At 48.7% G+C, this 12,557-nt stretch overlaps 1 protein-coding gene across 1 annotated transcript in view; it reads left to right on the forward strand.

Moving 5' to 3' along the window:
* Positions 1–2,985: 2,985 nt before the first annotated feature.
* FSTL4 (follistatin like 4) overlaps positions 2,986–12,557 on the forward strand; it is a 297,369-nt gene continuing 287,797 nt past the window's right edge. The window contains exons 1-2 of the mRNA XM_044227430.1: positions 2,986–3,009; positions 3,951–4,056. Coding sequence (XP_044083365.1) covers positions 2,986–3,009; positions 3,951–4,056 — 130 coding nt within the window. The remainder of the gene's footprint in view (positions 3,010–3,950; positions 4,057–12,557) is intronic.

Below are 12,557 nucleotides of genomic sequence, written 5' to 3' on the forward strand. Positions count from 1 at the left end.
GATATAACAACTATGAAGCTCTCAGGTGCTAAGTAGGCACAAAGTGAAGCCTAGAGACTAATAGGAGAAAATTGACAAAAGCACCACCATGATGGGACTTTTAACATGTACTTTATAAAACAATCCAAGCCATCAGAAATTCATGAAAATATATGTATTTGGAAATTAAACTAATATAATAACAACTATAATTTGGAAATTCTAACTAATAAGCTTAATGCAGTCACAGTATGTAAGACTGTGCACCTAGTACACATCCTTCACATGGTCAGTTTAAAACACGAACCACATTCCAGGCCACAAAAAAGCTTTAGCCACTACTATGTAACTAATGAACCATAGTCTTTGACCAATAAGCAGTAAAATCATAACAATTAGCAAGAAGCTCACTAGAAATCCATACATTTAGAAACTTAAAGATGTATTTCTCAGTAATAGCAGGGGCAGAGAAGGGGCAGTAATGAAAGCTACCAAATGTTTAGAACTGAAAAATGATGTATCTTCTGTGTGTCTAGGATGCCAGGGTGCTGCTAAAGTGGTACTTGGAGGGAAAGTCATAGCCTCTAATGTCACATTATAAAATGAGAGAAGCTGAACACTAAAGAGCCAGGAGTTCAACTGAAACACTTTAGAAATAAGAAAGATAAGAGCAGAGATGGATAGAAGATCAGGAAATAGTAGTCATGATCCATAACCAAAATTTGACCTCCTGAAAAAAAAAAACTGTTAAAAACATATGAAGCTCTGACAAGACTGATAATAATAATACTCCATGCCAAAGACTTCCGTGTGCCTTATTTTGAACTACCTTAAGAGTCAGAACAACCAAAGGGGACTAAACTTAGGAATTCACCACACAACTATTGGTGCTCTTGAGACCAGGGCAAAACCCTTCCATTGTAGAACAGTCCTTCAATTTTTTTTAAGGCATGATATCAGTTTTTTAAGCCAAAAAACAAAAACGAAGAAAAGACATGAGGCAAAAAGTATAGAAGATGACTTAGGAAATACACATAAACCAGGGAAGGTAAAATGCAGCTTCAAAAGAGAAAAAACAAATTCTACAAGTTGGAGGCTATCTTGTACTGAGAACATGGAATGAGGTGATGGCTTCTGGCAGTCAAGTTTAGCATGGAAAAGGGTGTTTCCTGGAAGAAGGGATGAACTGTAGGAGGTGATGGCATCGGTTACAGCATTCAGGTTAGAGTCTTGGTTTCAGAGCAGAGAGAAGCATTTGACCTGGCTTATGTGCACGAGCATCCATTCAAATTTCAGCAGCAAATGGCTGCTTGTCCTTGGTCATCCACCAGGAAGGGCCTTGGGCCCATGCAGGCAGACTCAGGGAGCCCCCTTGGACAACATGGAGCTGAGGATCTAGGGGTTGTCTTTGGGGTGACATACTGTATATCCACTGCCCACAATGTGTGCTCTAAAAGGGAAGTTTTCCCCCAGAACCAATGCTGGTTCCTGAGCTTGTGCTCGTCTCCTAAGGATGTCTCAGGAGCCTCAGCATGACATTCTTATGAGGGCCACAGGGATGATGGAGCCTCTGGCTGGGATCTCAGAGACACTCAGTAGTTCCTCACTTAGAGAGTGGCGGCCCTCCCGCTATGCCCCCTGAGGCCATCATGGTGGAAACCCCTTGCATAAATAGCCATGTATATATGATTGTTATTCCATCAGGTTAAGTTCTCTCTCCCTCCAGACATGCTTACCCTTTCCCAGCGCTCACTGCAATCAAAATTTCGGCATAGGAGGCCCTGAGTGGCTCAGTCAGCTAAGCATCTAACTCTTATCTTTGACTCACGTCATGATCTCAGTGTTGTGAGATCGAGCCCTTTGTTGGCTCCAAGCTTAGCATGGAGTCTGCCTACAATTTTCTCCCTCTCTCCCACCCCAAAATGGGCATAGGCACATGCACATACACATGCTCTGCTCACTCTTAAAAAAAGAATTTCTGCATAGAAACCAGGTTTCCACAGTGAACTAAGCCAGAGAGATGTTCCCCAGAGGTTAGCTACAAATGGGATTCCCCTAAGGGTCCCCCCCACCTTATTTCCAAAGTCTGTAGTTTCTCTTCAGAGTGCTGGACACTGGTGGGCTTGATCAGTAGGCCCCAGTGTCAGGATGGGATTCAAAGGGAGGAGGGCTCAGGCTTTCAGTGACACTAATTGTGTTTATTAAAACACCTACTGTAGGCACCTGCCAGTGCCCTGACACTCTGGGCAGGGAGGGCTTGGCGAGGTGGTCTAGGGGCAGGTCCCACAGCAGGAGCATCAGTGTTCCCAGGCTTGAGAAATCTCAGATGGGCCATTTCCAGAAGGCAGATCAGACACCAGAGGAGCAGGGCCAGGGATCCAGAAGCAGTGGGAGGAATGAGGTGCCTGGCTTGGAGGTGGGGAACATCCTGAAGCCTGTGGGAGCAAGGCAGGGTAGGCTTCTGAGGCTCATCAAGGTCATTCATAGCCAAGCACCCAGCCCCAGCCCCCAAGAAAGTTTTTGCTTTAATGTTTTCATTTTCCTTAAGAATGAAATTGGAAACAATTTGGGAGTTTTTCTTCCAAATTTACATTTTTAATAACATTTCTTACCTAGAGATAAACACATCATCTCCACCCTAACAATGAAGGGAAATGCTCCATCCTTGGTACCTTTAACTTTCTTATTTAAAAGACAGCCTCCCACAGTGATCATCTCATTTCTCCTGGCCTTTTAAAAAATCCTAAATAATGTAAGATAATTATATCAACAAAATCAAAATTATGAAATACCAGTTTTAAAATTACATATATATGGTCCTAGATACTCTAGCTTCCAGTTGTTTAAAATCCAGTTGTGTGGAAAGAGACCTGAATTTGAACTCTTTAACTGCCCTTGTTTGAGGCACAACCCCTTCCCTTGGGAACATCAGATTTCCCATCTGTAAAAGGATAGTGCGGGACTGGACTGGCTATTGGACCTCACACTCTTCACTGAGTCCTAACGATGGGCAGTCTGAGGCCCACAGTGGTAAGCTTAAAGGCAGACCCGAGGATCCTGGCATATTCTGGGGCTAGAGTCAGTCTGCGGTGCTAGCCCTTGTGGACTCTCTGGAGGGCTCAGCTGAATGATGCACAGGGGCTGGCCAGGGCCAGGGGAATGGCGAGGGAGAATCCTGCCACATGGTGGGGTGCCTGCGGGGGTAGAAGCAGCCTCCCTTCTGTGGCGACTCACCTTTCCCAAGGGAGGACTTGTCATCTCCCAGGCATTCGTGCTAAGTGTCGACATCACCAGCTCAGGACACACTGGCAACCACCTGATAAGGAGGGCTTTTACACGGAGTAGTGAAAACTGAAGACTCAGAGGCAGTCACTGACCCAAGGTTATAGAGATAGAGCAACAGCAGAATAGTTCCCTGAGATAGGGACCCTGCCATTGTGTATCTAGGGCCCTTGTGAGTGATGCTTGACCTCAGAGAGGCTCGTGCTCCATCATCTGCAAGGACACATGTGACAGCTGAGATAGCATGGGGTAGAGAATACCGAACAGGCAGCAGCATGACTCAGGGACACCTGCCCACTGTGTGTGATCCTCCTGGGTCTGGCCACCCTGGGAGTGGTGGGTGCTACATGTCAAGTGCAGGGAGACTCAAAGGCGTGATTTGCACAGAGAGGCCAAGAGTTCTGTGTTAGCCTCCCTGGGCTCACCTGATAAAATGCCCACAGGGGAGCAGCCCCTTGAGCTCACAGGGTGCTTCTGGAAGGCATCAAGAACATGCGTGGTGTGTGTCCACTCTGCGCAGCCTCTGTCCCTTCTTCTCGGTGGTTCGCAGGGGTATTGGGTTCAGTCAGCCCCAAATCCCCTGCCACACAGACACAGTTGCTATAAAGGTATTGAAATTCTTGCCAAAGCCCAGTTTTGTCCCCAGGAGGCAGGTGTGGTAGAGGAGCCCCAGAACCCCCTTCTACCAGCTACATGACGCCCAGCAAGCCATCAGTCTGGGCCTCCACTTCCGCATCAGTCAAGTGGATGCAGAAGCACTGAGGAGCTTCAGTGTAGATGTGGTGGCCGAGTGTGGTACACGCTTCTCCCCCAACCACATACGGCCCAACTCCAAGGTTCAGTGGTCCTTCCAGTGCCTTCCCTGGCTGTGGCCCTCAGCAACCCCTCCAGGCCAGGAGCTGAGGCAGGGGTTTCTCCAGGCTCCTTAGTTACGCGCCAGTCAGCTAAGGGTCGTCTGTTTATTCTTGCCTCCTAGTGTGAGCCAGTGAGAGTAACTTGTGTTGGGTGACAGATTCTTCCACAGGGAAACACGTTTTCTTCAACTTACCTCCCCAAAAGCATTTTCAGATGTTGTGGGTGGTTGAGCTAGTTTTAAAGAAACTGGAAGAACAGAACAGGGGATGGAATGCTTGCTGGAAGTATGTGCCTTTCTCCTGTTCCCTAGAGGACTCAGGCTCTCCCTCTCCAACTACCCCCTGCCCCATCTCTCCTGCCTTCTTTCATGTGCTCTGTCTCTCTCTCCAGGTTTTCCTAAGGTCTTTCTGCCTCCTTTTCCTCTCTCACAGTACCCTTTACCTCTCCTCCTGTTTGTGCCTTTCTTGTAACCTTGTGGTCTATCTCTCCTGCTCTCCGTCTCTCTCTTAGGATCCCTGTCTTCTGCCTTTCTGTCCCTCCCTCCCTTCCTCTCTGTGTCCCGCTGTGTCTCTTGGCCCCACTCACGCACACAGGCACGCATCCCAGTCTGTCTCTGACCCACGAGCCTGTGTCTTTCTAATGGTAACATGATGCTTATGTGGTCCTGAGTGTGCATGAATCCTGCTGTGATTGGCATTTTCCCAGTGGCAACTACTCCCTGCTCACCTTGGCAATGTGCCCATTTACCAACAGGAAGACCGCATAGTCCAGAACTGGAGAAGATAGTCATCTGCCTCTTGAAGGAGAGTCTGTCTTCTGCAAGAAGCCCAATGCGCTGACTGGATGGGGTGCTAGGGATACACTCCCTCAGATAACTGTGGTCTGGGACCACCTTGTGCCCATGTACAGGGGACCTCAGTAGTTCAGCCTTCCTCATCCAGAGGATCTGACAGCTGGCAACTGGAGAGTTTTCCAGGGACAGGGTATCTGCTGAGAACCTGGGCACTGTCAGCAAGCAGGCCACAGAGCCAGTGTGCGTCCTCACTGGCCGAGCCCCTCAGGATGACAGCTTGTGTCCACCCCTTTGGCTCCTGCCCTTTGCGTATTTGCTTAGAATGTGCCGATTGTCCATCACTTACCTCTTCTCGGGTGGGATCAGAGGACCTCTTCAGAGCAGCAAGCCCTGGCCATGCTTTCTAGTTTGAGTTGCTGCAAAACTAAAATTAAATTAGATTTCACTTTCACTGTTCCCAAATTTAGCCGTTGCTGCCACAGGCCGGCCATCCTCCCAATTAGCTTCAATGGGAGAGGTTCGCCTCCATGGGAAGTGGCACCATTACCTGCCCATCAAGTGCTCCCTCCTGCTTTCTCTATGAGTCTCCAGGCAAGTGTTTCTTAGCATCTGTTCCCAAGAGCCGGCTGCGAATGGGAACTCTGCTCCTGCCCTGTTCCAGGGCACGTGCTGCCAGCCCAGTGTTCCGACAGTGAGGGGGCTGCTATGGGGCCCTCTCTGCAGCCATCGGGAGGAGCTCCTGGTGTGCTACAATGTCTCATAAATACCTTTTTTCCCGGGTAGAGAAATTGCACCACCCAGGACAGTCACATTTCATTTTTAACCCAAAATTCGTAGCTACTGTCAAGGGTAATATAAATGTATTGAAATCCTCGACAAAGAGATAAAAACAAGAGAAGAGCTGGAAACATTCTTTGGGTGAGGTTATCCTTCCAATCGTGCTCAAATCGAGGGTTAGCCTAAATCACATTACACCTTTCTAGCAGCTGTCCTAAGAATTGGTACTTAACAAATAAACACAAGGTGTTTGCATTTAGATAGCTGTGAGCTGCCACATTCTCATCTCAGTTTATCTTTATGATGACAACCAACGACGCAAGCTAAGAAGGAAGCCATCCCCATTTTACAGAGAGGGAGCCTGAGGTCCTCATGCCGACTTCGGCTGCAGGTGTGGGGCTAGGATTTGAAGTGTCCCGAATGCTGGCACCAGGCTCTTATCCCTCCATCATGTCGTCCCTTAACAGACAGTAGACAGTGCTGTTCAGCAACATGTAGAAAGCACCGCTGCAAAGGGCATGTAAACCAGCGGAGGCTTACAGAGTAGAGGCAGTGGTCTCTGTGGTCAGGCGAAAGCAGAATGAGAACTTTCAAACCGGCTATTTTAAACCTTACACAAGAGTATGTGTAAGGTTTACACATAATGAGACGCATAATGGTTCTTATAAATGTAGGAGAATCTAGTTCTTCTTGCATTATAACCTTGTGAGTATCCTCTATTCCGTCTTCGCTAGAAAGAAAACCGGGATTTTAAGTCTTGCTATTTCTTTAAAAAAAAAAAAAAAAAAACTGCCTCCTATCTGTGTAAGTGGTGTTTCTTCTAGTGTCATCTTCAAAGTTCTATGCGAGAGGGCTTTGAGTGATCCATCGTCCTCACACAGCTTTTTTCTGGCTCCATTTCAGTGTTCTGCAAAGTGGGGACTCTGCGATAGTGCTAGTACCACTTTCTGCTGCTGCCTTCCATTTGCTCTGAGGGTCTCTGCCTGGGAGGGGAAGAAGTGGCCCAGTCTGCGGTGCCGCAGAGACGATGTTACACCCAGGGGACCCAGGAGCTGCACAGACCCTCTTCTGAGCAGAGGCACATCTGGGGTGGGTAGACAGGGGCAGGGGAGAACAGAGCCCAGCTGGGGGGCAGTAAAAGGCAGCTGCAGAGCTGGAGCCAGGGCTTGGAGAGTGAGGAGTCATGGTGAGAGGTGGAGTGGGGTGGGAAGAAGTGCACACAGAAAATGGGAGCGTGCCCTCCTCCTGCTGGGGGCCCTGGCAGGCTGCGGGGAGAGCTGGAGGTGGTGGAGACTGCAGCCGGCACCTCCTGTCCAGACCTCTGGAGACACTTGCCTGTGGGAGGGCCAGGGAGGTGGCATGTGTGCTGCATAGCAAGACTGACAGCAGGAGCAGATGTGTCTTTAGCAAGCACCTCTCTGCCTTGCCCAGAGGCTCCCACCTGCCCTAGGCCTACTGGTGCCTCCATGCCCCTGCCCCACATGTACCTTGCTAAACTGCAGAAACTGTGAGTGAGGAGCTCTATGAAACAGTGGCCCCAAAAGCAAAGGCATAGCTGTTGAACCGACCTTGAGCTCCTTGCTGAGCAATGAGGCCAGTCTGAGGCCAGGGTCACGGACTGGTATGTGGGTGAAAATAGTGCTGGCTGGCTCATTTGTTGAGGACACAAATGGCCTTAGGAGGTCTTAAATTAGTTGGAGTGTCCCATCCAGCCCCACGCAGCATATATCTGCCCTTTGGCTGGGCTGGATGCTGGGCCTGCAGCATGCACATGGGTACAAGGGTGTGTGTACATGAGCAGCACACCCCTTTGCTGGGTGTTTGTACTTTCTCTTGAAGATGGCTCCATCCCCTTTCCAGTGCCTCCATGTGGCCCCTGTGGATTATCCTTTTGGAGCAGAGGGTGGTCATTCCCGGGGGACACAGAGCCCCCTTCGGGCTTGCTCTGAACCTCCCTCCTCTTGTCAAATGGCAGCTGGCCCTGGTACTGGCTGAGGGGTCCCCCAAACCTTTGTCCTTCAAGGGAGGCCTTGGGTCCCCCACCCTCATCCACCCCAACATCTTTCGCTTACCTCCGTGCTCTGCAAGTCATGAGCTGCAGTGAGAAAGCCCCCTTGTACATGCTCACTCTCATGATAGCTGGGGTCCATAGGATCTGTGTTCACCCTGGCATGGAGAGCAAGCCGTGAGGCTCTGCTGTGAGTAGCCCCCACTCCCTTCTCTGACAAATAGCGATGGATGCCGACCAGCAGTTCTTGGGGTCTGCCTCTGTGAGTCTGGCAGCTTTCTCTGGAAGCAGGCATTTCTTTGGCTTCTTGAGGGTCTTTGACAAGTAGGGTTGAACCTGGACTGACCCCTGGCAGCGCCCACCTTTGCCAGCAGCACTTCCTAGGAAGCCCATTACCGGTCATTTTCCACAGATCCGAGGTCGTCCTCAGTTGCATGTAGCCAGCATGCTGTGCTGCGCCGAGGCCAGAATGGGGCCGGCCAGCAGCCTGGCTCTGACTTTGTGTCTCTTGGCTTTGCAGTCTGGCTTCCCTGGTCTTTTTCAAACGAACATGTGCACGGCATTTTCTTCCTTTTTGCATCACTTAGCATTAGCTTTTAGTGCAACCAGGGCTGTGTTTGCAGACAGTTGTCGCCTGACTGTGGTCCTGCTTGTCCTTCTTGGATGTGTTTCTTTGCCACCTGGAGTCACCTGCCCTCCCTCTCCCCACTCCTCCTCTGGACGCATCATTCCTGAGCACTGAGACCCAGTTCTCCTCACCTGTTCTCCCAGATTTGCAGCTTGGCGGGGGGGGGGGGGTGCTTTCTTAGATGATTCAGGAGCCCCCATAGCCCCCACATTGACCGTGCATTAGGCTGCTGCCTCTGAGAGCAGGACTTCTCCCCCTGACGGTGGGTCAGTTCTGTCCTTCCCTTGTGGGAGAGACTGTGTCCCCATGGCGAGCCTGGACGGTGGTATGGAGCCTGGGCTATCATGGGTCCTCAGTAAACATTTGTTCAGTGAATGGAAGAAGAGAATGTTCTTTGGAGATGTGTGGCTAACCACCTGGGATCAGATCCTTCCACAGGAATGATTGGTAGCACATGAATGATTAGGATGAGAAGGAAAACCTGCAGCCCAATCCCCTAGCAGGGCCCCAGCATCTCAAGGCCAGAGACACTTGGGACTACCTGCCCACAGCTTATGCAGGAGTCAGCCTGTGCTTGCTGTCAGAATGCTCTCAGCAAACAGCAAGTTCCCCAGCCCCCCGTGGGCTAGCTCATTAGGCTTATTTGGCCACCAGCTGCTGTCCTCCAAGCTGGACTCCAGAGTTGTCTGGAATTTCCAGGAGTGTGTCCACATCACGGATTGGCCTGTCGCCCCTCCTCTGACACATGCACATGCAGAGGCCTCCAAGGCCGTGTGCACGGCCGGCTGCTCGGCTGGGGCTGTTCTCTTTTTGGAAGTGTTGCTGACGGGGGACACAGACTTCATGGGGCAGAAATCTCATTTAAAGAAAACAGAGACCCGTCAGCTGGTGAAGCGTTTCTTCAGGGTCATGGGGAAGATCATCAGCCAGCAGAGGTTTAATTAGGTACGCAATTACAAGGGGACTGTAGAGAGGCCTCCCTGGGAACACACAGGGGCAGAGGAGCCTCAGCCTCTGGTGCTCACATATGCAGGGTCCTGTCACTTGCCCTCCAAGATCCACAGCCATAGGTAGACATGGGCTTAACCTTGACTAAAGCCGGGCGTGTCCAGGGCACCTGGATGGCTCAGGTCAAATCAGAGGGCACCTCCCAAAGCAAAACCTCGGTGCCTTTGAAAGCTGTGTGCTGTTCCAGCAGCCACTGGTAGCAATGCCTTTCACCCCTTGTGCAGAAAGGTGAGCACATGAGCCCTTTGGTGGCATTTTAGTTCTTCAGATTTAATGAGAAGGTCACATAGTAGAAATGGCAAGTATTTATACTGGGCTTACTCTGCACCAGACTCGATCTGAGGACGATGAGGTTGATATCAGAATCCCCATTTGAGCGTTGAATACACTGAGGCTCACAGAGAGAAAGTCATTTGCCTAAGGTCATGGCCAGTCGGTGGCAGAGCTTAGAAGCCAACTGAGGTAGGCGGCTCTAGCATCTAGCATTCAGCGTGCTCTGTGCCTGGTGTGGGGCGAGGGTATGACCTACAGTGTCAACATGCAGTAAGACCCGTGGAAGCTTTTCCCTGTTGTTGTATGTGTTAAATGCTTCCACAAACACTGTTTCCTTTGATCCTCATGGAGAAGGATGGAATAGCGTTACCCTCATTTTTTTTAAATTGAGTTTTGTATGCAATTTATTTTGTAATTAATTTTTTAAACAATTTCATTGAGATATAATTCACATACTATATAATGCTTTCTTTTTTTAGTGTATTAGTAAATACAGTTTTTAGCATATTTACAGAACCATACAACTATCACTACCATCTTATTTTAGAAGGTTTCCATCACCCCCAAGAGAGCCCTCATGTCCATTTGCAGGCCTTTCCCACCCTAGCCCAAAATAACCACAAATTCACTCTCTGTCTCTATGCGTTGCCTCTTGGGACATGTCAAGTAAATGGGCTGACATTTCTACTTTTTACCTATTGTATCATCTTCTTCAGATGGAACAAGAAACTAGGTCTCAGAAGAGTCTTGTGCCCTTGCTGCAGTGATGTCATCCCTGGAGTGAGGCTAGACTAAGGAAGGACTGCTGGTTCACTCACTGATCCAAGCACTTATATAGTTCCTTCCATGTGCCTGGCCCTAGGCTAAGAGGGCCCTGCTGTCAACAAGACACAGCGGGCCCCACTTCCCTGGGACTCCCATTCTAGTGGGGAAGAGAGCAAGTCAAAAAACTTTGCAGGACTGTGAGCTGGTGATGAGCACTATGAATGGAATAACCTAATATGAAAGCATGTACAAGGTATTCAGCATGTTTTCAGCATTTCTATTTTAAACTCCTCTAGAATTTTTTTTCCCCTGGAACTTGAAATGTCTATTTTATATAAAGAATTATGCAAATAATATCCCTTAACATGGAAAATATTCACAGATTTGAAAAAGAAGTACTTATTTTTATCTGTATACTTTGGGGACACACCTGTAGGCTCCCTTGTGGGTGAGGTGTGGCTCTTCTCCACACGTGGTGGGGTCCGTGCACAATCCATATCCCCACTGCTGGGTTTCCCCACACTCCACCCTCCCACCCTCTGACAAGGCAGCTTCCTATCTGTTCTGTGGGCTCTATAGTCAGCGCAGCTCAGAGGGTCCTCCGCTGAAGCTGCATTAGTGCGTGTGAGCAAATTACCCCAGTTATCTGGCCACGTAGAAAGCTACAGTTTTGCTCTTCATGAAAAATTAAAATCTTGTCCTGATTTGATGGAAGGATACATATGAGACAGCTTGGCTGAACTCAGGCACTGTGTGTGGATCAGGCAGGTGATCAACGACACATTTTCTTGACTCGGGGGATCAATGGAGAATCTTAAAGAGAGCCTCACAGAAGAAATTAGGATTAAATTTGCAAGCTTGTAATATTAGGAATGCATTCCACAACTGCAGCAAAATAATTCTCTCTCCTAAAGATGCATTATTTATCCCCTGCCTGTTACCACAGTTACAGATGCTCCTTCCCGTGGTTTGAACCCGAGTTGGTTTTAGAAGCAGACCAGAGACAGACGACTTGTAGCTCTCCAGTAAAGTTAGAATTTCAGATGAGCAGTCAAGATATTTTTGGAATGTTTGTGTGTACAGCCACACCATAAATCGTGAGGATGAAGGTGGCTGCGTGATTCTAAATCCAATCGGGGCCACAGTGTGGGCTTTCTACAGCATAAATCTTATTAAGGGAAAGAAATTGTGGGATGCGTTGTGCACTTCATTCCCACATATCTTTCATTAGGAATCGCTTGAAGAAACATCAAGAGTGGTTTTTGGTTCAAGGGGGACCTTCCATAGAAGAACGTAATTTGCTTCCTAATGAAACTCACTCCTATCATCATAGGTACCGAAGGGAGATTCAGAAAGAGAGGGTCATACCACTGGTGTTGATGGGTTGGCTTCTGCCTCGAATGCCATCACCATGGAAGTGTCACAGGCCAGAGAGTGGGGCCAGGTCAGTAGCTGAAGCATGAAGTAATATGAAATGTCCCCAGTGAGAGGTATACTTCAGTCCCTGAAAACGGTGTTATCAATTATCTGGGCAAGTATCTGTCTGAATTCTCTGGGAAACTGGCAAAGGGGGAAAAAGGATTTTGAGGAGTCTTAAAGTTTGAAGAAGACACTTGTAGAAAAGTTGTCACCCCAGCCAATTAAAGTTTCAGCAGGTGGTTCTCTCAGAGAAGAGCAGCAGACAAAACTTTAAAGGGTCAGGTCTGTCACCCTGTGTCTTCCTGAAGAGGGAAAGACTGGGAATTGGCTAAGAGCAGAGGTTTGAGAGCCATATGAAACAGTTTGATTCCCATCTGTGGTTCTTACCAGTTCTGTGATCTTGGGCAAGTGACCTGTGCTCTGCAACCTGTCTCTTCTCCTCCAAGAAGGGTGACATTAGAAGCCCTTATGTCCATGGGTTTGCTGGGAGGATTCAAGGAACGTGTGAGAATCATGGAGCAGAGTAACCAGCGTAAAGTCAATGGCCAGCATATTGGCAATCTACTGGAAAAACATGGATGGGATGGAAGTTGTTAGAAGAGTAGAAAGAGTAAGGGGGAAATGGTAGAACCGTTCTTTGGTTATTATGGGAAGTTTGACTCCATCCCCTGACAAGTCAGAGCGTATTCATACAGACCAGCTAAGCTACTAGCAGGCCTGAGGTATGTGTTTAACACTCTCCCTCTCTTCCTTCCTTTCTTCCTTCTTAG

Source organism: Neovison vison, chromosome 1 (assembly GCF_020171115.1).
Source record: "Neovison vison isolate M4711 chromosome 1, ASM_NN_V1, whole genome shotgun sequence".
In the NCBI taxonomy this organism is placed as follows: domain Eukaryota; kingdom Metazoa; phylum Chordata; class Mammalia; order Carnivora; family Mustelidae; genus Neogale; species Neogale vison.